This window comes from Chinchilla lanigera, unplaced genomic scaffold, assembly GCF_000276665.1.
Source record: "Chinchilla lanigera isolate Chin_1 unplaced genomic scaffold, ChiLan1.0 scaffold00051, whole genome shotgun sequence".
NCBI lineage: Eukaryota > Metazoa > Chordata > Mammalia > Rodentia > Chinchillidae > Chinchilla > Chinchilla lanigera.
The window spans coordinates 9,442,332-9,464,452 of record NW_004955452.1 but is presented as its reverse complement, the minus strand read 5'-3'; the positions used below and the strand labels follow the sequence as shown (position 1 = coordinate 9,464,452).

General features: G+C 57.2%; 1 protein-coding gene across 3 annotated transcripts in view; it reads left to right on the top strand.

Annotated features, from left to right (window-relative positions):
• Positions 1–21,593, top strand: part of Sdc3 (syndecan 3) — a 36,917-nt gene extending 15,324 nt beyond the window's left edge. The window contains exons 1-5 of one of the 3 annotated variants that reach the window (XM_005395002.2): positions 9,904–9,933; positions 12,597–12,714; positions 14,104–14,714; positions 16,638–16,929; positions 17,744–21,593. In XM_005395002.2, the coding sequence (XP_005395059.1) occupies positions 9,919–9,933; positions 12,597–12,714; positions 14,104–14,714; positions 16,638–16,929; positions 17,744–17,910 (1,203 nt within the window). In that variant the 5' untranslated portion in view covers positions 9,904–9,918 and the 3' untranslated portion in view covers positions 17,911–21,593. Of the gene's footprint in view, positions 1–9,903; positions 9,934–10,090; positions 10,145–12,596; positions 12,715–14,103; positions 14,715–16,637; positions 16,930–17,743 lie in introns of those variants that run through there. The other 2 variants (XM_005395001.2, XM_013519686.1) reach the window with 2 other exon arrangements.
• The last annotated feature ends 528 nt before the right edge of the window (positions 21,594–22,121 follow it).

The window sequence follows — 22,121 nt, the reverse complement described above, 5'->3', positions numbered from 1 at the left end:
ACGGGGCAAGGCAAAGGAGTCAGCATAAGGAGCACTGGGAGCTCTGGAGGATCTGGATTTAAGCCCAGGCTCTGCTGTGTGACCCTGGGCCAGTTTCTCCCGCTTTCTGAGCTTCAGTCTCACAGTATTTCTTTTTCTCTGTCTTCTCTCCTGTCCCCTGCCCTCCGCTGCCGCCCCCAGTGCTAGGGATTGAACTCAGGGCCTTTGCACTGAACTACATCCCCAGCCTTTTTATGGAGACGTAACTCACATTCCATACAATCCGCCCACCAAAAATGTATACACTACCCCCTCTTGGCGGTGGCTTCACTTTCTATGACTTCAGTTACTTACGGTCAGCAGCAGCTTAAAAATATAAAGTGGAAAATTCCAGAAATAAACAATTCATAAAATTTAAATTAGGCGTTATTCTGAGTAGTTGATGAAATCTTGAGTTGTCCTGCTCTGTCCTGCCTCGCATGAGAATCGCCTGTGTTGTGTGTGCTGCCCACCTGCGGGTCACAGAGTAGCATCTCAGCTCTCTCTCTGCACCTGTGTTCAAGTGACCCCGCTTACTGAATAACGGCCCCAAAGCCCAAGAGTGGTGACGCAGAGCAGGTGCCAGGCAGAGACCACAGGAGGACAAAGCAAGCCTGTTGCTGCGTGGCAGTGCTGCAGGGCCCAGAGGAAAACATGAGGTGTACGCAGTGTGTGCCATCCGAGGTTTCAGGCACCCCCTGGGATCTTGGAAGGTATCCCCTATGTGCAGAGCAGGCTGCTCTAACTCAGTGCTTTCTGATTTATTTACACAGTTGTGCAGCCATCACCCATTTTAGACCATTTCTCTCACTCTGAAAAGAAACCCTGTACCTATTAGCAGACACTGTGTTCCTCCTGAGCGGCCCAGCCCCAGGCAGTCACTTGTCTCTGTCTGTGATTTGCCTGTCCTGGACATTTGATTCAAGTGAAATCATACAAAGTGTGGTCTTTTATGATAGATTTCTTTTACTTAACATAGTGTATTTAAGGGTTCTCTACATTGTAGCAGGCATCAGGACTTCATTACTTTTTTTATTTTTGGTCATTTTTGAGACAGGGTCTCGCTATGCAGTTCAGGCTGACCTTGAGCTCACTTTGTAGCCCAGGCTGGTCTTGAACTCGCAATGATCCTTCTGCCTCAGCCTCCCTAGTGCATTACTCTTTTGCTAAATAAGATTCCATTGTATGGACATACCACGTTTTATCTGCCCACTCCTCAGTTGACACCCATTTGGTTAGTTTCAACTTTTTGGTTGGTATGGATAATGTTGCACTTTATTTTTTTTTTTTTAATGCTGCACTTTAAAAAAATGTGGACATATGCTTTTATTTTTCTTGAATATATACCCTGAGAGTAGAATGACTGAGTCACATGGGACTCTATGCTTAACATTTTGGGGAAGCCTGAGCCCCATTTCTGAAGTGGCCGCACCATTCACGTTCCCACCAGTGGGGCACGAGGGTTTGGATTTCTCTGCAGCCTCGGCAGCCTGTCATTATCTCTCGCGGTGATCACGTTCACTCTTGTATCTGTTCATCCCCCACGTATTTATGGAACGTGGGCAATGAGCAGGGCGGAATGCTGACTGCAAAGCTGGGAGGGAACTGATCCCTTGAGGAGTTGTTTTGAAGATTCAATAGCACAGTGTGTAAAACACCGCCCTGGGCCTGGCACGTAGGAGGTGCTCAGCTGTGGGAGAGCATTGTCAAGGAGAAGCAGGAGTTGGTAGCAGGGCTCATGGGTCCCCCTGAGAGCAGAGGAAAAGAGACAGGAGCCTGCTGTACCCTGGTCCTCATGACCCTTGGCCTGTGTCACTGTCCCATTTACGGCTGGGGGCACTGGCAGGAGCCTCGTGTGGGTCGTGTCATTTAACCCTGCCAGTGTTAGGAGGTCAGTGCTGTTATGCTCATGTGGTAGGTGAAGAACGGAGGCTAAGAGGGCTTGTCTTCCTTGCCCAGAGTTACACAGCTGCTGAAAGCTGGTTCTGGGATTTGGACCCATGTAGTTTATCTCCAGAGACCCTGTTCAGTGTGAGCCCCTCCTGACTCACGGGACTCAGCAGATGCCTCAGGGGCCTTGCCAGCCCACCCCTCCGTCTTTTGGTCTGATTTGTTGCTCTGTGCCTCTGTTTGCCCAGTGGGCAGTGGTGGTGACGAGCCAGAGGCCTCATGGGCACAGTGAATCTGAGTATGGCTGCTTCTGCCCCTTGGAGTGGAACTGCCCACAAGCCAGTGGGCAGCTTTGGGCTGGGGGCGGGAGTGTCTCCACCTTGTGAGTTCACTCTGGTTATAAATAACTGCCAACAGCGGGGTGAGGGAAGCCATAGCCCGGCTTCTCGGAGCCCAGCCTAGACGTATGCACACCGAGTATGTGCCCGGCCTGTGCCTGGGGAAGGAACATGTGGGAGCGGGGCGGTTGCCCGGGCTGCTGCCAGGGCTGGGCCTGCCTCAGCCGACCCCAGCAGGGGCTGTGCCATTTCCTAGAGGAGGCTGCCTCGGCCCATGGGGACCCTGGGCTGGTGAGGCTCCTGGAGCCCCTCACTTGGCTACAGGGGGTCCCCAAGATCAGATGAGGGTCCCTCGGCTCTGAGGGCTGGTCCTGCGGTATTGGAGTAGATGTGGGACCGGGATCTCTGTCTGAACTCCTAGCCCATCCCCACCACGTGCTGCCATGCCCACCTGCCTGGCACCCCCTCTTACCTCACCCTGACTTCCACTGGGGTGCACAGTCACCTGGTCTTTGAGTCTGGGAGTAAGGAACCCACTTTACCTGGTATAGAGAAGATGACTGGAGCAATGTCAGCCCAGGGCCTGGTGCTCAGTGGGTGCCTGTAAATGCTGCCTGCTCCCAGTGCGGGCCGGCTTGCAAAGTGGCCGGAATTGGAGGCTCCACTGGGAGCCCCCCTAGCTGCATGTTTTGCATATAATTTGCATAGATCTTTCATGACAAAATTTGCTGGCATCAGTCTCGATTTCTCTTCCGCTCTCCAGTCCACTCAGAGTCCCCCTGGCTGGGTTTTGGAGGAATCAGAGGACCTGATCCGTTGCCCTGGTTTTAGGGGAGACTGAAGCTCAGGGCAGGGCAGCGCCTGGCCTGGCACAAGTGGGGTGGGCAGCAGGTGACATGGGCAGGGGTGACTTCGTCTCTGGTGTTTACTGGATGAACACTGACGGAGGCTGACTCTTGAGTCCTGGGAACAGGGATGTGACCACACAGACCCCTTCACTGCCCGCAGGAGCTGGGGAGCGGGGAGACAGATGTTAAACAGGGAAACAGACATTAGTTTTAGGCGGTGGTGAGCTGTGAGGGGCAGCCCTGGTGCTGACACCAGTGGGGTATGTGGGGAGGGGCTTGGGGGGATCTGATGATCAGGGCAGTGAGCTTGGACTGGGGACACTGGTGTCCTCACACCTGCTAAGTGCCCATTAGCTGCTAGGCGCATTGCAGCTGGCATCTGGATGTCTTGGGGGTCATCAGTCCCATTTTGTAGGAAGGCAAACTGAGGCCCCACAAAGTGGAGGGACTGGACCAGGCACCAGTTAGGGAGTGGGAAGCCAGGGCTGGAGCACACGGGTTATGCCACGGAGACTTCTAGTTCGTCGGCAAGGATGGTGTGGAGCTCGGAGACTCAGTCCAGAGGCTCCTGCTGGTGAGTCTTCAGGGTGCTGGGTGGGTCTGCTCACCTGCTCTGGGCCGCCTATCACGTTAGCATGCCTAGTCAGTCAGCCAGTCAGTCTGTCTGTGTGTCTGTCTGTGTGTCTGTACAGGTTGCTGGGTGACTTCTGACATGACGTCCCCTTCGAGGTGCTTTCTGGAGGGGGAGACTGAGGAGGCCAGGCGTAGGCCGCTTTGTAGTACAAAGAGGGTGGTCATGGGGCTCAGCTGATCGTGGGTTTAAATCCTGGTCCCATTGCTGTGTAACTCTGGGTCAGTGGCTTCACCCCTCTGAACTTTGGTTTGCCCATCTGTGAAGTGGGAAAGCAGATCCCTCACCAGGAAGATGTGCGGAGGAGTGGGGTGATGAGAACATAGGAGGCCTTGACCATCATCCATGTGGAGGGGCAGATCGGCCCAGGTCTGTCCAGAAAAATGGCCAGTGGGATGAGTTATGTCACAGACTCCGACCCCACCTGCTCCCTCAGAGGTTCAGGAGTCCCTGGGCCCAGGATTTGGCGGGCTCACTGGTGGCTCAGGAGTGTCAGTCTCCTTGTCCGTGAGTGAGGCCAGTGGTGCCTACTGCCTGGGTGGCCTAGGGGCTCAGTGAGATCTGGTGGGGGGCACCGAGGGAGCAGTGCGAGCTGCCGCAGGAGGGGAGAGCACAGTGGAGGTAGGGAGTCCCAGAAGGACTCCCCCAGCTGGGTCGGGGCCATGGCTGGGCGTGTAGGTGACACAGACAGGCCCGAGGAGGGGTCTCGGGAGTGATGGGAGCACACCTGTCTTGTGGGTGTAGGTCTCCAAGTGCTGGCAGGGTGCTTGGCACACAGCAGGTGCTGATGAGCCGTCACGTAGGTGCTGGTGGGGCAAGGTGTCCTCGAAGGAGCCTGGGTTCCAGAACCTTCTGTGGGAGGAGCAGGAGGGGCAGGTCTGGAGAGGGGCCTCCCTGGGAGGTCCTGTTCTCAGCATAAGTGAGCAGTGTCAGTGACCTAGGCAGTGACGGGAGACAGCAGGTGGCTGGGCCAGGGGGAGCGGTGACAGAGGTGTCCCAGTGTGGAGTGAGGAGGCTCCTGGACTTCTCAGGGCCCAGGTGACGCCCTCTGTCCCATCGAGTGAGGGCTCGTCTGGTACATGTAGCCAGGAACTGGGCGGGTGGGAGAAGGCGGCCAGGCAGGCTTCTGTCCTGGGCGCCCTCCCGGGGGAGACCAGACAGACCAGTGCAGGGGAGGGATCTGCCCTGCTGGCCAGCCTGCCTGCGGGGAGACGTGGCCTGCCAGCTCCTTGGCGGCTGTGTCCTTTCGTCCCTGCTCCCTGCTCTGTAGTCAGGCTGGAGGGGCACTTCCTGGCGGTGTTCCGGCTGGGGATGGCACAGAGCAGAGGGTGGCAGCAGGAGTGTGCTGTTTCTTATCCTGAAAGTGCTGTGAGTCTATCACAGAAAATGTGGACACTCTAGACCCCCCTGTGACCTGGAGAGGCTCCTGGAACCTTCGGTGGAATTCAGCGTTTGGAAATTCACATTGGTAGGGAGTTCATTAAAACGGGAGCAGGCTCCACGTGCGTTTTGTAACCTACTTTTTAAAATGAACGGTGATAACAGTATTAACAGCCAGCACTCAAGTGCGGGCATGCCCAGCCTCCGCCGGGGCAGCTCGCCAGGTGGCTATCCTTGCCTCTGTTTAACAGGCACAGCAGGCTGGGAGAGTTAGGTGTCTGCCCAGGGCCGTAGGCGCTGAGGGGTGGACCGTCTGGCAGTCCTTCCAGCAGCCCAGCTATACTGCCTTTCCCCATACGCTTAATTATTCTTTGAAACAAGTTAAAAAAAAATAGATAAAACCTTCTGTGATCCATTCAGACTTTTTAGGGCCCCAATTAGTGCAAACATACTTGTTGACAGCTGCATACTATCCCGCGTTAAGGTTGTGCCCTCACTTATTTAACTAGTCCTCTGTTGTCGGGTGGGTGGATTCCCCCCTTTCCCTCTTATAAGTAACATGGCCCTGGATCTCCTTGACTCCAGGCCGGACTTCTAGCAAGCACAAACTGTCAAGATCAGAAAGACTTTTGCTTAGATGGCAAGCCTTGAGTTGTCATTTTACAAATGGGGCAGAGCAAGGGTGGGAGGAAGGGCCTCTGAGTGTGCCTTCTGAGCCAGGGAGCCACTGCTCTCCTGTTGGCCTGGGGGGCATGGTGGGGGAGCTCTGGGTGGATGTTGGGAGCCTGGGGGAGGCAGTGGAGGAAAGGCTGGAGCTGACAGGGGCAGGAAAGGGATCTGCTGCAGGACCTCCTTCGCAGATAAGCTGGCTGGAGTGCAGTGGCCCAAAGGGGGTTGCTGCGCTTGTGGCTGGATGGGAGGGGGCATGGTCCCTCCACCCTCTCCTGCTGTCCTGCCCCCCATGGCCAGCAGCAAGCTGGTGTGGGTGGTGCTGGGTTCCCAGCCAGGGCAGCTGTGGCCCAGCAGGGGTGGGGACTGAGGCATCCCCCTCCCCAGGCCAGGCCAGCCATTGTGCAGCCCCTTGGCTGTCCAGCTGCCCAGAGCCTGGCCCCAGCCCACATTCCTGTGGTGACGCTCTGGGTCTCCGGGGTGGAGCTGGTGAGCGTGAGGGGCACTGAGTTCTCACAGGACTGAGGGCCTTTTGGGGACGGAGCCTGCAGGGGTCCAGAGGGCTGTGCTAAGACCCCTCCTTTACTCATCCTGTTTCCAGGAGCTGGTCGTGGTCACTGTGTGTCTTTGGACAGATTGCTTTACCTCTCTGAATGTTGGTTGGTAGTCTTATTCGCTACCTCTGATCTCTCTCCTCAGGGGTGGGGGTAATGCAAGGATTTCACCACTTTGTGCTTCAGTTTCCCTATTTTTTGAGGTGAAGAGTAGGAAAATTTAGCTGGGCGTGTGGCGCACGCCTGTAATCCCAGCACTCAGGAGGCTGAGGCAGGAGGATCGTTGCGAGTTCAAGGCCAGCCTGGGCTACAAAGTGAGCTCAAGGCCAGCCTGAACTGCATAGGAAGACCTAGTCTCAAAAAAAAAAAGTAAGGAAGTTTTATTGGAGAATAGGAATGGGGAGTGGGAGTAGCTCCAGAGAGGCAGGAGGGGTCCAGAATTGGTTGCCCTTCCATTTGTTGGAAGAAGGAGTTAAACTCAGTGATCTCTCAGGCCTGGTTGAGCCTTGAAGGTGAGGCCTGATGTGGGACAGGCGCCTTGGGAATGCCCACAGACAGGACACTGAGCGCCGGCTGTCCTTTTGGTACATTGTCTTACTTGAGTCTCATAGTTGCTCTATGAAGGCTGAGTTATTTCTGTTCCCTGGTTAAGGAAGCAAGCTTAGAGAGGCCAAGCAACTCGCCCAGAGTCACCCAGCAAGTAAGCAGAGCTGGACTTGCACCCAAGACTGTCTGAACCTAACTAAGGCCGGGTCTCAGCCCCTGTTCGCATCACCTCTAGGACCGGGAGAGTGGAGCTCGAGTCTGGCTAATTAGGTGAAGGAAGCCCTGGCCAAATGAATTACTCTTGATTGTGTTCTTAGCCTTTGCAGCACGTTGAGGGTGGCTCAGGGTGCTGGGCTCCCGGCCTCCTGCCAGCTGACCTGATTTGCACGCTTGGGTCTGTCTCTGCGGCTCGCCCTTCTCCCGTCCTCCCAGTGTCTTCTTTCCTCTCGGCACTCTCCCCTGCTGTGTGGCACTGGCACTGCCCCTCAGCCTCTCTGGGCATTAACAGCCTCATCTACATTTACTCTCTCAAGAGGAGCTTGAGGATTAAGTGAGATAAAGTCTCCAGAGATGGTCCTAGAGCTATGAGCATGTAACTAAAAATAACCTGGGCTTCGTTATTTTATGCTGCTTTTACTTATTTTAGGGGCCTGCATTTGTTACCTGTGTGATCTTAATCCTCACATCAACTCAGAGCCACCCCCCTTTTATCATCTCCGTTTTACAGCGAAGACGACTGAGGTGCGGAGAGAGTGACTTGCCTGCGGACGGCGGGCGGTAAGAGGAGGCACAGGCCGATCCTGGTTCCCCTCTGTGCCACCCTGTCTGGACAGCTTGTGGCGGGCAGGGGAAGGCTGTGGAGGCTGGGCATGGGAGACCCCAGAGTTTTCGCGCAGGCTTGGAGGGGCCCAGGGTGAGGAAGGAGGCCTGGCTTTCCTGCGCATGTCCCCTGCCCTCGGAGTGGATGGGGAGTGTCTGGGAAAGGGCGAGGACCTGTCTGACCTCTAGCCCACTGAGGGCCTTCCCCACCCCCAGCCCTGGCTGTGGTCCCGGGAGAGTGAGCAGTCCGGAGGGGACCAGCCAGCTCCCCAGTGGCTCTGAAACCGGAGAGTCAGGGGTGTGGGGGTGGTGAGTGGGGACCCGCTGGTCACTGCCAGGGCAGGCTGTCCTGAGCTGGAAGCCTGAGGGGTTCTGTGGGATGAGGCTACCAGTCAGCTCCAGGCGGGGGAGACAGGCTGCGGGGAGCCCTGGCAGGGCCTTGTCTCGGGCAGGGTGCCGTATCTACCTGGTAATGTGCCTGTGCACTTGTGTACTCCCAGGAGTGTCAGTGTGTGTGTGGGGGGCTGGTGGTGGGTACGGATATGTGTGCCTGGTAGGGCAAGGACTGTTCAGGGACATGGCCACCAAGCAGGTGGCAGTGTGTGGGGGTGTTGGGAGCTCACAGTGTGTGCTGTGTGCTGGTGAGGCAGTATGGACATCAGGTGGTGTACATGGCCGCGGGTGAGTGGGGGCTGTGGTCCAAGCTGTCGGAATCCTGGCTCAGGAGGGGCAGTGGGCCTGAGTGGCTCAGATAATGTGGGGCAGAGGTGTCAGAGACCAAGGACCCGTGTTCACACTTCCGACCTAACCCAGCCTCGGCATCTGCATCCGTGGGACAGGGGTGAAGGAGGCAGCGCAAGTGCAGTACTCCCAGCATCTGGCAGGCAGGCCCTCTGCAGGTTGTCCAGAGGCTGTGGGAGCCCCCAGACCTCCATGGCTCCCCTGGGCCCAGATGCTCAGACTCCGAGCAGCCTACCTGGGACACTCCACTGGGTGTTTGCCCTGGGGTTGGTGGTGGAAGGAAGCAGTACGTCAGGCACTTCCTGGTGAGCATGCTCTTTGCTGAGGTTTATTGGAGCATCTGTGAGTTGAGGACAGGCTGTGTTGTGTGTCCGTGAGTCCCCCAGGGGTGTGTGTGTGTGCACAGCTCGAGGTGCAGAGATGGGAGGTGTGTGCTGGAGTGCATTGGGCTGTATTCCCAATAAATTCTAGTGGACGTACAGGTTGGGGTGGGCAGACAACACCTTAATTGTGTGGTATGTGTGGTATGTGTGCATGTGTGTGTTTGTATGTGTTGGAATGTGTGTGTACAGTGCCTGCCTGAGGATGTTGGGTTTTACGGTTTGTCAGTCACTTTGTGTGTGTTGGGGTGTGTGTGCACCACGCTGTCAGGTGGAAGAGGGTTCTGAGTTTACCTGGAGGGTCACAGTGAGTGTCCAGGACAAGCCAGCAGAGTCCTGGAACATTTGGATTCAGTTCTCTTTAAGGGAAGAGCATGGATAATTATGCTCATTATGCATGAAATTATGCAAATATGGAGGTCATTTAGGGGTCAAAGGCTGTTTGTCACCCTCCTCCTCAGGCGCTTTGTGACTTCTGAGTCGCTCCCTCCTGCCAGCCTGGCTATTCCCATTCCCTTCCTCTTGGTGCTCTATAGGGACCCCACAGGCCTGGGCTGTCCCCATTGTTGAGTCCCCTGGTCTCCCAGGATGGCTGGGTTATACCCACCCTCTCCACCTTGTCTAGGGGCTGCTTATTATTCGGGAAGAATGTTCTTCTGGATGCAGGCTTGGAAAATCACTGAGGTAGCCCCTTCCTTAGCTTCGTCTGATCAGCAGGATGCTAAATTAAGATGTGAGTGCTTTCTGCCTCCCACTCTTGCCTTCTCGCCTTCCCTCTGCCCCTTGCCCGCCCTGTGCCCCTCTACCTCTGGCCCCCCTCTGTCCTGTGCCTCTCTATCCCTGCCTCCACCCTCCCCCTCTGTTCCTCCAGGATCTCGCCCTCTTCTGCATCCCCCATCTCTGTGGGGAGCTGCAGCTCCTGGTCCTTACCACAGAGGAGATGGTTGTCATGGTAACGGTTGTCATGTCGATGGCTACTGAGCTAGGGATGAATAGTATCTAGGTGAGAGCTACCTGAGTGGAGGCTGATAGATTCACAGGAGGCTTGATGCTTGTCTCCGAGCCTCAGAGCTGCACAGTACCTACCCCCGCCACTTTCCTCCCATGCGGTGCCCTAAGGTATGCTCACACACTGTCTTACTATGGCTGCCTTTAGGTGAGTGTGTCAGGGTATGTCTCTGTGTTTTCTCTGTCTTTGGGTGTGTCATTTCCAGTGTCTTTGTGCCGTTGGGAGGTAGGGGGCTCTTTGGGTTTGTGCCGATCTTTCCAGAGTCAGAGTGGTAGGGCTGCTATGTGGCACGAGTCACCATGGAAACTGGAGGACTCCCTGGTTGGTTCCCACATTTACTCCTGTTTTGGGTTCCCAGGAACCACAGACCTCTCAAAATCCTTCCTCTCAGTTAATGGCCTCCTGGTCACTCCCTAGCTGCGCGAGGGACAGAAAGTGAAGGTGGCACTGGCTGTGGGGAGGAGCCCAAGCCCTAGGCCTTAGTTCCCAGGAGGCAGAAAGTCCTCTGGGACTCCAGCGTGTGGTCCTGGTGATTTGCTCTTCTGGGTGGGGACGGGAGCAGCAAAAAGCTGGACAGCGGCTGCTCTGAGCTCCTGGAATGTCTGAGGAGGAGGAAGACCCTGCAATTAGTCACAGGAGCAATTACATTAATTGCTCCACTCCATGACTCACTGGTAGAAAGTAAATACTGATTAATTCATTACTTTGTGACGTGTGTGTGTGTGTGTGTGTGTGTGTGTGTGTGTGTGTGTGGTGTTTGGTGAGAGGGGTGTCTCCTGGCTCCTTGCCCTGGCTGGGCTGTGCAGGGCTTAGAGCAGGTGGTTAAAGCCGGGGCAGGAAGCCAGGACTGAGATCCTGTCTCTGGTTCTGAATGAACTCCAGAAGGAGTACGAGAGACCGAGCAGGAAGTGCTGGTCCAGCCCCTCTCCTGCTCATATAGCTTCCATGGCTCCCATTGCCAGTCAAACATTGCAGATGCGCAGGCACTGAGCCCTCCTGGACCCTTGCATTCAACTCTCACCGAATTCTGATGCGCAGTGACCAGTTTCCAAGAGGAAGTCTGCCAAACCCTGAAACCCTTCTCTGATTGGCCCCTGCTCCAGCCTGCTGTGCCCCTCCCAGCCTCCAACTCTAACTCTGTCCTTAACAAATGCGAAACCACTCTGTGCCAGACACCTCGCTAGACGTGGACGCATGTTACCTTCATCAGGGGTCTAGTGTAGCAGGGGTGGGCACAGCCCCTGGACAGTGAACCCCAAGCAAACCGGCAGTGACAGTGTTGTGAATAAGAACCACTGGTGGGGCTGGGGATTTAGCTCAGCGGCAAAAGCGCCTGCCTGGCAAGCACAAGGTCGTGAGTTCGGTTCCCGGTACCGGAGAAAAACCAAAAAAAAAAAAAAGAAAAGAAAAAAAAAAACCACTGGTGCTCTTTAAAGTTCAAAGTAGAAGGCTTCTCAAAAGAAGTGATGTGAGACTGGGAGTTAGCTGCAGCCAGCTTGAGGTCGAAGGGATGGAGGCAGGAATGAAGGCGCTGTGGGGTAGGATGGGGACCGGAGTGCTGGGGGACACTGGAGGGTGGGCAGGGCCAGTTTCAAGGGCAGTGGCTGCACTTCCTCACCCTGGAGTCTTTGCTTTTTCTCTTTCACCTCAGCTGCCTTTCATTTCCATTTTCAGTGTTTCAGACCCAAATGCCACGTCCACATCCTTCATATCCGATCACCAGGAGTAATCTGACTTCCCTCTGAGGGCTCTCGGTGGGCAGGACTGGCTAGATAGGGCTGTAGAGCACAGCCATGCCTGTTCTGCTCTGGGCATCTGTACGCCTGCCGTGGAGGTCGCTAGCTCTGGCTGCAGCCCCACTGTTGCAGGGGGAGGGGAAAGGGGAGACTTGGACCCAGGAACTGAGGCCTGGTGAGCTCTGGACCCTTGGAGAAGAAGCCCCTCTCACCCACAGTGGCCCCTGGAGGTAGAGGTAGCATGCAGGCCCTGTGCTGGTTCTGGGCTGTTGGCCGGTGGAGGGAGCTGACCCATAGGCAGGATGGAGCCTGTTCTTTCGCCCTTCCGCTTCCCCACCAAGGAACTGCCCTCCCTGAGCCCTGAACCTACCCTCACCCATGTCTCCCTGATAGTACTAGGTGCCGTGCCTTTTTGAATTTGTGGTGCCACTTAGGATCCCAAGCAGAAGCTGAATTGTACATATCCCCTGCCCTCTGGTGGCCTGGGCAGCCAGTTCAGTTCCTCCATCTGTACATTGGGCTGAGGCCTTTTATACCCCAACCCTGTCTGGAATGCTTAATGGGCTGTTGTCCATGGTAGGCACTTGTAAGTGGGTCGATGATGCCGGCTGAGAGAGGACGGCAGCCAGTCTGTGCTAATCACCCAGTGCACGCGGGGTGTGCCAGCCTGTGAATTAGCACTCTGCACATGCACAGCTCAGTGAGGCAGGTGCTCTTTGCTTATTTCCCAAACAAGTAAACAAAGGCACAAAAGGAGGGGGTAACTTGCCCCAGCCCCCACATTTAGTAATCAAAAGAACCAAGATTCAAACTCAGTACTGGCTGGCCCCAAACCAGGTCCCAACATTCAGGGATTCTGAACAGGGATGGAGGAGCAGCCAGGGGTGTCCAGAGGTGGCCGTCAGGCAGGAGATGGGGCCGCTAGCTACCCTGTTGGCCCGTGTGGATGCCACGCAGCCCTCCAGTGTGCCTGGCATCTGTGTGCCTCCAGGCTGCTGGCCTTGGGTGTGAGGCCTGTGCTTGTCCTGCCTTTCCAGGCCCAGCGCTGGCGCAGTGAGAACTTTGAGCGGCCTGTGGACCTGGAGGGCTCCGGGGATGATGACTCCTTTCCTGAGGATGAACTGGATGACCTATACTCAGGGTCAGGCTCCGGCTGTGAGTACCCCCGTCGCCTTGTCTGTAATGGCCCGTGTGTCATGACCAGTGTGCTTTGCTGCCTCACCCCCAGGGACCCAGGCCGCCCTCTCATGGTGCAGAGGTCAGGCGGGGCTGTCTCAGGGACCCCAAAGGACAGAGCATCCTGCTTGGTAATGAAATAGGCCCAAAGGGCCTTAACACTAGGGACTCCCAGCTCTTGTCTCTGAATCTTTGTTGCTGAAGCCTTTCTGCAGCCCTCTGGCCCATATCAGAAACAGACACCCCTCAGTAATCCAGTCTTCATGGCACTGTTCCATCCATCTGGAGGAATTTGGCAGCCAGCTCTTGGTGGTCATGGCAGGTCCTCGGGAGAAGTGATTGGCCCAGCATGGCCCAAGTGGCCCCCTTAGATCCAATCAGCTGTGTCCAGGGGCGGGGCTAAGGCAGGGATGCAGGGTCTGTAGTGCCTGGGCCACTGGTTCCTGGCCCTGCCCTGGCGGAGGTGTGTCACGCCGTGGGTCAGGCTGGGCAGTGTGACATCAGGCAGCTCCATCTTGGCCTTGCTGCTGCTGTCTCTGTATGCTTCCTGGTAGGTGGGTAAAACATGCTTTCCTCTTTGGGACTCTGGGAGGGGTTGGGACAGGAAGTCAGGGTCTGCAGGGAAAGGAGCTCTGGAACTAGTAGGTGGGACTATCCCAGCAGAGGACAGAATGGCGTCTGCTGAAACCTGGGCCACATGCTGGCGGCTCCGGCCCCTAGACTCTCTCTAGCCCACTCCTTAAGCCTTACCCACCTTAGTCTTGGTGAAGACCCTTCCCTAACGATCTCCCTCCTCCCTCTGCCTGCTTCAGCCCCCAGAGCCCTGGGCTTCTCTCTTGTGCTCTCTGCACTCCCTTCATCTCATTTCCCAAGTTCCTTTGCTTACCATGGTGGCGCTGACAGAGCCAGGTGGCCCAGGCAGTTCCCCTGTAGGAAGGGCCCATTCTCCCTCTTGCCCTCCGCTGGGGCCTCTGGGTGGCCCTCACTGCCTCAGGCTTGCAGTGGGCATGCACCTGACTCTTCCCAAATGCCACGGTTCTGCTCCCTTCCACTGAAAGTGAGATTGGCAGCCAGTGGCACCCTCATTGCTGCTGCTTGGACTCCAGCTGATAGGAGCTCCAGGTGGGGTGGGCTGGAACCTCAGGAAGGCTTTCTGGAGGCAGCAGCTCCTTGGACACATTTGGGAGGTGCAGAGGAGCTGGCGAGGGTGGCCAGGCTGTGCCTTCCTGCTTTCCCTCATGTTTTCCTGGACACTTAGGCGGGGGTGGCGGTGTAGGTGGTGTCGCCTAATGGCTGCTGCTTACCTGGGGTCCTTATCCCTGCAAGTCACCCAGCTGTCTGGCTTTCTCCCTCTCCCTGTCCCCTCAGACTTCGAGCAGGAGTCGGGCATTGAGACGGCCATGCGGTTCAGCCCCGAGGTAGCCCTGGCCGTGTCCACCACACCCGCAGTGCTGCCAACTACGGACATCCAGCCTGTAGGCACCCCATTTGAGGAGCTCCCCTCCGAGCGTCCTACCCCAGAGCCTGTCACCAGTCCCCCGGTGGTGACAGAGATTCCAGAAGAGCCCAGCCAGAGAGCCACCACCGTCTCCACCACCATGGCAACCACCACTGCCACCATGGGGGCCCCAACCATGGCCACGGCACCTGCCACCGTGGCCACTGCTGCTCCCAGCACCCCTGCAGAATCCCCTTCCACGGCTACCACTGCTGTTATAAGGACCACTGGCGCACGGAGGCTTCTGCCTCTTCCACTGACCACGGCCGCCACAGCCCAGGCCACCACCCCTGCAGCCCCCTCAACCCCCACCACTGTGGCCGTCTTGGACACGGAGGCCTCAACACCCAGGCTGGTCAGCACAGCTACCTCCCGGCCGAGGACCCTTCCCAGACCAGCTACCACCCAGGAGCCCGATGTCCCTGAGAGGAGCACCTTGCCCCTGGGGACCACGGCCCCTGGACCCACAGAGGTGGCTCAGGTGAGGACCCTGGGAGAGGGTGGGGCACAAGAGGAGGTCAGGGCCAGGGGAGGAGGCTGGAGCTGGGTGGGGAGAGGACTAGGAGGTACTAGAGATGAGCCAGGCAGGGGTGATGGGCAGAGGGGATGTGCCAGGGGACCAGGGCTGGGTGCGAGCCACAGGATGGGAACGGAGTTGGAGCTGGTGGGGCAGAGTGGGATGAAAAGCCAGGAGTTGGCTCTGATATTGGGCCAGGGCGTCCACGGGGAGGGAATCGGGTGTGTGGGGGTGGGGGATGGGGAATTGGGTACAGGGGCTGCTATGGGGAGGGCCAGAGCCATGTGTTCTGGTGAAGAGCACAGGCTCAGGAGCCGGCAGTCTAGATTTGAATCCTGCTGCCACTTTTGAGCCTTGTGGTTTCAGGCCAGTCACTGACCTTTCCTATGCCTCTGTTTCCTCATTTGTGAAAAGGAAAATATAACAAAGCCCATCATAGTGTTGTGCGAATTAAGTTTCCTGACAGATCCAAAAGTGTGTAGGACAAGGCCTGGCAACAGCACACAAACTAAATACTTAGCCATGGTCATTGTGCTCACCGTCACTGTGACTGTCTCTGGCTGGAGGGTGAGTCGGTGCTGAGCAGTGTGGATGGCACCCTCGAGCTCCCTGTGGTAGGAGCCTGTCAGCGGGCCAGCCATGTTCAGGCTTCTCTCCGGCCCCTTCTGTACCCTAGTCCCACAGTCACCTGAGGGGGCACTGTGATGGGCTCCTGTCACACACAGGGTGGCAGACACACAGGGAGGGGAGGCCACTTGCTAGGGCTCCACAGCAGGGCTGGCATTGGGATGGGAACCCGAGCAGTGGGCTCCTGAGTGGGGGCGAGGCCTGGAAAGAAGAGGACGAGCCCCCCTTAGGATGAAGGGGAGCAGAAGCCTGGTCCGTGTGGCCTTGTTGGACGTGGAGGGCCCGCAGGGCTGTGGGCAGAGCTTCCTGGAGTCAGCAGCTGTCCCCATGGAACCAGGCCCTGTGCTGGCTTCCTCCAGCAGCTGGGGCAGCCCAGTGCTTTTGTGGAGGCTTCACCGAGCAGGAAGCGGAGACGGTGGGGCTCAGAGCCAGAGCCCAGGCTGCAGGTGTAGCCTCTGCCACTGCCGTCCTTGCCTGGGCACCAGACCCATAGGCAGACCAGCTGCACCCTTGCTTGATGGCTCCCACAGCCCCTGCTGTGCTCTCAGGAGTCGCCATGCTGGTTCTGCCTGCATGTGGAGGGTGACAGCATTTGTAGCCACTCGCTGGCTGCCTGGACATGGCATTGGGCTCTTGGACTCTCCTCTGCCTTGGGGCCAGGCCCAAGTACATAACAGTTGCACCCAGGGGTCCCCTAAGGATTGCTAATACGGCACAGCATGTGGCCAGGCTAAGAACAGAGGCAGCATAGTAGAGTGGTTGGAAATACAGACTCTGGAATTGCATGGATCTAGGGTTTTTTGGGGCAGGGGCAGTCCTGAGATTTGAACCCAGGGCCTTTGCACTGAGCTACATCCCCAACCTTTGTTTCTTTGTTTTCTATTCTGAGGCAGGGTCTTGCTAAGTTGCCTAGACTGAGCTGAAATTTGCAATCCTCTTTCCTCAGCCTCCCAAAATTCTGGGATTATAGATCTGCACCACCATGCTGGGCTGGTAGATCTAGATTTCAGCTCTACTTCCACTTATTAGATGTGTATCCTTGGGAACTCACTTAATGTCTCTGAACTTACTTCCTGCTCTGTAAATTGGAGGTAATAATACCTCCATGGGGACAGTGCTTTGCACGGAGTGCTGTTTTTCAGGTCTGGGGAGTACTTAGAGTGTTAGCATTCTGGAGGATGGAGTGATGGTAGGGGCTTCTGTGTGTGGCTGCCTGGGGAGCTTGGCCTTGACTTTGGGGCTCCTGCCACTTCTCTGCAGACCCCGACTCCAGAGTCCCATCTGACCACAGTCCGGGATGAGCCGGAGGTGCCAGTGAGTGGGGGGCCCAGCGGGGACTTCGAGCTGCCGGAGGAGGAGACCACACAGCCAGACACAGCCAATGAGGTGGTGGCTGTGGGAGGGGCTGCAGCCAAGCCGTCACCTCCACCTGGAACACTGCCCAAAGGCGCCCATCCAGGCCCTGGCCTCCTGGACAATGCCATTGACTCCGGCAGCTCAGCTGCTCAGCTGCCCCAGAAGAGCATCCTGGAGCGGAAGGAGGTGCTCGTAGGTGAGGATGTGCTCTGGGCAAGGGCCTGGGAGGAGCCTGGAGCGCGGCCGCCAGTCAGGCCTCCGTTTTCCTTGGGACTGAGAAGGGTGGTCGGGGCGTGGCTTCCTGGGAGCCAGATCAGAAGGGAAAGCTGGGGACGCCTTCTGGCCTGTCTGCTAACCCTCCCCTTAGTTGATCCTCACTGCCTGCCCATCTCCAGAACTTCCCTCGGTGCCTTCTGTCCCCTGCTTGGACTCTGCTCACCCCTGCTTTCTGCTGGCTGACCCCATGGGGCCCTGCTTCCTGGGTACTAACCTCTAACCCATCCTTTGGCTTGTTGTTCCTCCACTCTCGACCCCAGGCCCTGTGGACCTGCCCTGGCCACATCTGCTAAAGAGCCTTTGGGCAGGTGGTCCGTGTGCAGGCTCCCCCTTAGGAGTAGTGCCGCCTCTGCAGGCTTCTCTCCATTTGCACCTGATCGGTTCTGTTGGGCACGTCTGTGTGGACGCATGCCTTCCGTAACAGGGAAGTGCTGCTGTTTAGATGGCAGAGGGTTTTCTTTCCTAATGTTATCAAATAGAGGAGCATTTTATAGCAAGCTGGCGTCTTGCAGCTGATGCAGACCACAACTTCTTCCTCAAGGCAGGAGTGAGGAGTGGGTGTGGGGCCCACTTTGGATGGTGTGGGCGTGGCCTGGGGATAGAGCCTGTGCAAACACTCTCTTCACTCCTGCTCTGCTGGCAGATTTAGGACTCCCAGCCCTAGGCCCCACCCTCCAGTCCCTTGACCTTCCCTCATGCCTCAGGACCCTGACCTCTGCTCTTTTCCTCCATAGCTGTGATTGTGGGTGGGGTGGTAGGCGCCCTCTTTGCCGCCTTCCTGGTCACACTGCTCGTCTACCGAATGAAGAAGAAGGATGAAGGCAGCTACACACTGGAGGAGCCCAAGCAGGCGAGTGTCACATACCAGAAGCCTGACAAGCAGGAAGAGTTCTATGCCTAGTGGAGCCTCTGTGCCTCCCTGCAGCCTCAGCCGCCCTCACCCAGTCCCAGCCCAGCCTCACTGGCCCAGGCCCGGGACTGGGCCTGGCCCGGTTCTTCTCTGCCCTCCCTCCCACAGCCTGCCCAGGTGGCCAGCCTCACACATTGCCCCCTGAGGAGCAGGGAGTACTGCCGTCTGCCCCAGACTGTGCCCTTAAGAGCTCATCTCTTGTCTCCCACTAGCCTGGGGCTTTGGGACCTTACATCAGTGAAAAGGAGGAAGGAAGCTCCTGAGTGGCTGGTGGGAGAAGGGGAAGGGATGGAGCCTCAGATGGGCTGAGTCTCTGTGAAATCCCAAAGGGCTGGCTCAGTCTCCTTTCTGGGTCAGAGAGGCTGCAGGCTGGCTTCTGGGACCAACACATGGCAGACTCAGCCCTTGAAATCATCTAGACGATGAAGCCTCATTTCCTGTCACAGGGCCTCTCTTTGCCTGGGTGAGGAGGTGTCCTTTGTCACCAGCCTGTTTTGTCCTGGCCTCCTGGGGGTTGTGGGACCATTCTTCCCTCTCCCACATGTGCCCCAGGCTTTTTTCTCCCTTCCCCCAACGACATGGCTTCTGGAGAGTACAGGGGCAGCCACCAGCGAGGATGGCCACCTGATGTACCTCCTGTGAGCGGGGTCTACACTGACACAACTCACTCTGTTATATGTGTTGTCGCTTGGTCACATACAAGACAAAACAGAACAATGACAAAAGCATATCCAGTGCTGACCACCTAGCCCATTCAGACATGCCACAAACATGTCTTCCAGAGATGTGTGTCCTCACGCATTGCTTAACCAACTCTCCAGACACCTCTGTGACGCAAGTCACTAGTCACGGTCACCTGAATGGTGACGGTGTGGTCTGCTTCTCTGTGCCCCGCCCCTGCCATTGACGCACACTGCCATCACACACGTCATATCGAGCTCTCTCAGGCTCACTGGAGCAGGCAGAATTATGTTGGAACAGTCAGCCCATATTGGGTCTTGGTTGCCCTGTTAACACTCGGTCCCACATCAAGGTGCCCACCCCAGTCACATTACTACTCATCCCAGCCTCGGTCAGACGTGGCCCCACGTGGATGCAAGTTAGTCCACGCAACCCTGCGCGCACTGGGGGAAGACCGGTGGACACTTGCCTTTCCTGAAGTAAAGTGTGGTGTAGGAGGACATTGCCACCGGCCCTCCCAGGGCTTTGCACACCTGAAGGCCTGGCCTCAACCCTGACTGCTTCCCTTCCCTCTGTGCCCACAAAGGGAGGTGTTCAGGGCCAGCCCCACCCACTGAGAGCACTGGGATTTCTCCAAGGCTGGAGCAAAACGGGGTTGGGCGCTGAAATTTGGCCCCAGGCTGTGGAGGGTGCTTGGGTCTCCCTGGACCAAAGGCCCTGGGCGGGGAGGGGAGTGGTCTGACTCCTGTCTCCTGCATCCTTTTCCTGCTCTGAGTCAGGGGGCTGATCCTGCCTCCCAGGACACAAGTTTCCAAAGTGCCTGTGAGGGCTGGCCCTCCGCCCGGGCCCTCTGCATCCTCAGCCCTCACCCACCCCGGGGCCTCCCCGTGGATGCCTGCCCACCCATTTGACCAAACAAGTCTGCAGTTCTGGCTGCTGCTGCATGGGCCCACTGCTGGAAGCAGCCCATCCAGATGCCCCAGGCCTCAAGGGCAGATACTTGAGGGACTAGAACAGGTGAGAGCTGGGGGATTGTGTCACAGGCCACAAGCCTGCCTTCCTCTTCTTTGTTATCCTTGAAAGTGGGGCCATTTTATAGGTATTTTAAATGAGGGGTCACCAGTCTCCTTTGGGGGCGTGGCTTGGAGGGGGCTCTGGGAACCAAGGGGACATGGTGTAAACTGTGACTGGTTGGCCCTCCCACCCCCACCTATTACCCATAGCCCAGATCCATGTCAGGAGCCCACCCCAGTTTTAGTTCTGTTCCCTTTTGAAGATTCCCTGGCAGTGGAGCTCTGCAGGGGAGAGGTGGGGTGCTGAAGCAGCAAGGGCCAGGCTCCAGGGGTCCCTCTTCGAGACCTTGAGGCCCGCCTCAGTAGGGCCCAGAGTTGTGTGAGGAACCAGCTTGCTGGAGCCTTTGAGGAGAGGCTGGTGGGGAGGAAGCCTGGGCCCACAGGCCTGGAGCGGGAGGCTGTGCATACCCAGCCTCCCCCTCCACGGGTCCCTGGTGGGCTGCTGTCTCAGGGACGGCAGCTCTGGTGAGGCCTGGGCAGGCCAAGGCTGAGAAACCGGGGAGTGTGAAGGAGGCAGTGTTGGGCACCCAGGCCTCAGGGACATTGGTACTGGGGCAGGGGACCGGCAGTGGGCACAACTTCCATGTTCGGCTGGAGGCCAACATGAGGAGGCCTTGGCTGGCCTGGCTTCTTGTAGCTCAGGCACTGACTTTGGCCTTGGGGCTATGGACTTGATCTCCCAGCACCAGCCTCTCTTCCGTGTCCCTAGTCCTTGAGGAGGGTCTAGACCTAGGCTGAGGGCCTTGTGCTTGGAGCCCTGGGACCCTCGGCCAAGGTCCAGGTTTTATCTTCATGAAGTTTAATGGTCTGCCCAGGTCAGGTCCTTCAGGCCAGTCGTGGGTGGGGCGGGGAGCAGGGCAATCAAAGAGCCCAGCCAAGGGCGAGCTGGAGCTCTCTACAGTGCAATGGGGGTGTGGGGCGCTCCCCCCACCCCAGGTACGGTGTGAAATGTGTAGGGCTAGCCAGGTGGGCCCGCAGACACTCCAGTGCTCCTGGGAGGGTGTCTCGCAGACCCTGGCATTTCCTGGGAGCACAGCACATTCCAAACCAGAGGGGAGCCTGTTTGTCTTGAGATCTGTCCTGGGCTTTGCCCACTGGAGGGCAAGGAGGCTGAACTGAGCTGGGGGCGGGACTGAGCCCTGGCTGTGCTTACTAGAGCCCAGATTCGGTCTCTCCCGGTGGCCAGAGCCGATGGGACTTCCCCTGAAAGGCAGGTCCCCTTGGTCACTGGAAGGATGTGGCAGCAAATGGGGTTGGGCAGGCCTGTGGCAGGGGCCTTGGGAGCCGAGGCTAGACCCTTGGGGTTGGCACAGCCACCTATCAGGCCAGGCTGGGAGCAGAGCCAACTTGGCCTCCCAAGCAGGAGTGGCCTTCTTGGCTGTCCTGGCTTTCCTCCGAGAGCCGCAACCTTGGACTTGCCTCCCCGTGCCTCTAGTCTGTAAATAGAAGCCCACAAACTGTACAGATTTAGAGAGGCCGAGACTGGGCCCGGGAGTCACCATCTGAGGGCTGAAGGCCCAACATCCCCCAGGTGCCCGCCTGGCCCCAGCGTGACGAATGCATGTAAATATTTCTCGTAGGCAGCGTGGCTCCAGAGAGCCCCCTAAAGACAGTGTTCCCCCCTGGTGAGTCCTTTCCTCTGTACAGAGCCCTCCCAGCCCCCGGCCGGTGGTGGGTAGGAGTTTATCCTTCCCCCTCCCTGGCCTTCCCCGCTCTCTTTCTCCCCCATGACCTCTTTATTAACCACCCCGTCCTGAGTTCATGGCCAAAACTTTTAATAAGGAGCAGTGGAGGAAAGACAGTGGACACGGTGACCAAGGCACTGCCCCTCCGTGGGTGTGTGCCTGGCCCAGCCTGGGGAAGAAACTGGTTTTGTTTTGTTTTTTGTTTGATTTTTGTTTTTAACATTTCCCGTGCTGTGCCCATTTATAAGAGGAAATAAAATTAAGCTGAAACGATGCGCTGTTGTCAGAGTGTGATGTTAATACAGGTGACGTTTGGAAAGGGGCAGCCCTGGCCCCCCCTCAGCCTCATCCATCTTCCCCTTTAAAGGAAATTGAGAACTGAACTGGGAGAATTGACTGACAACTCCTGTGGGAACCATTACAGTAAAAGCTGCCCCTGGTTCAGAGTGTTTGGGAAACCCTGCAGCTAGTGTGGTTAAGGTGGGGTGGGGTGGGGCTGTGGTTCACCCCCAGGGGGAAGAACTCTGCTTTCAGGCCACAAAGAGAGACTCTGGGTACCACAGAATAGTGGACTCTGAGCTGCCAGGTGGGTGGCTTTGGGCCTGATGGCTGTTCTCACACTCCGATGGTGACATTTCCTAGCTCTGACTCTGGGCAAGCCTCTTGGCCTCTCTGAGCCTCAGTTTCCTCATCCATAAAATGGAACGACAATATCCCCCAAATGGAATGTGGTGGGGATTGTACAAAGAGCAGTCTATACAGG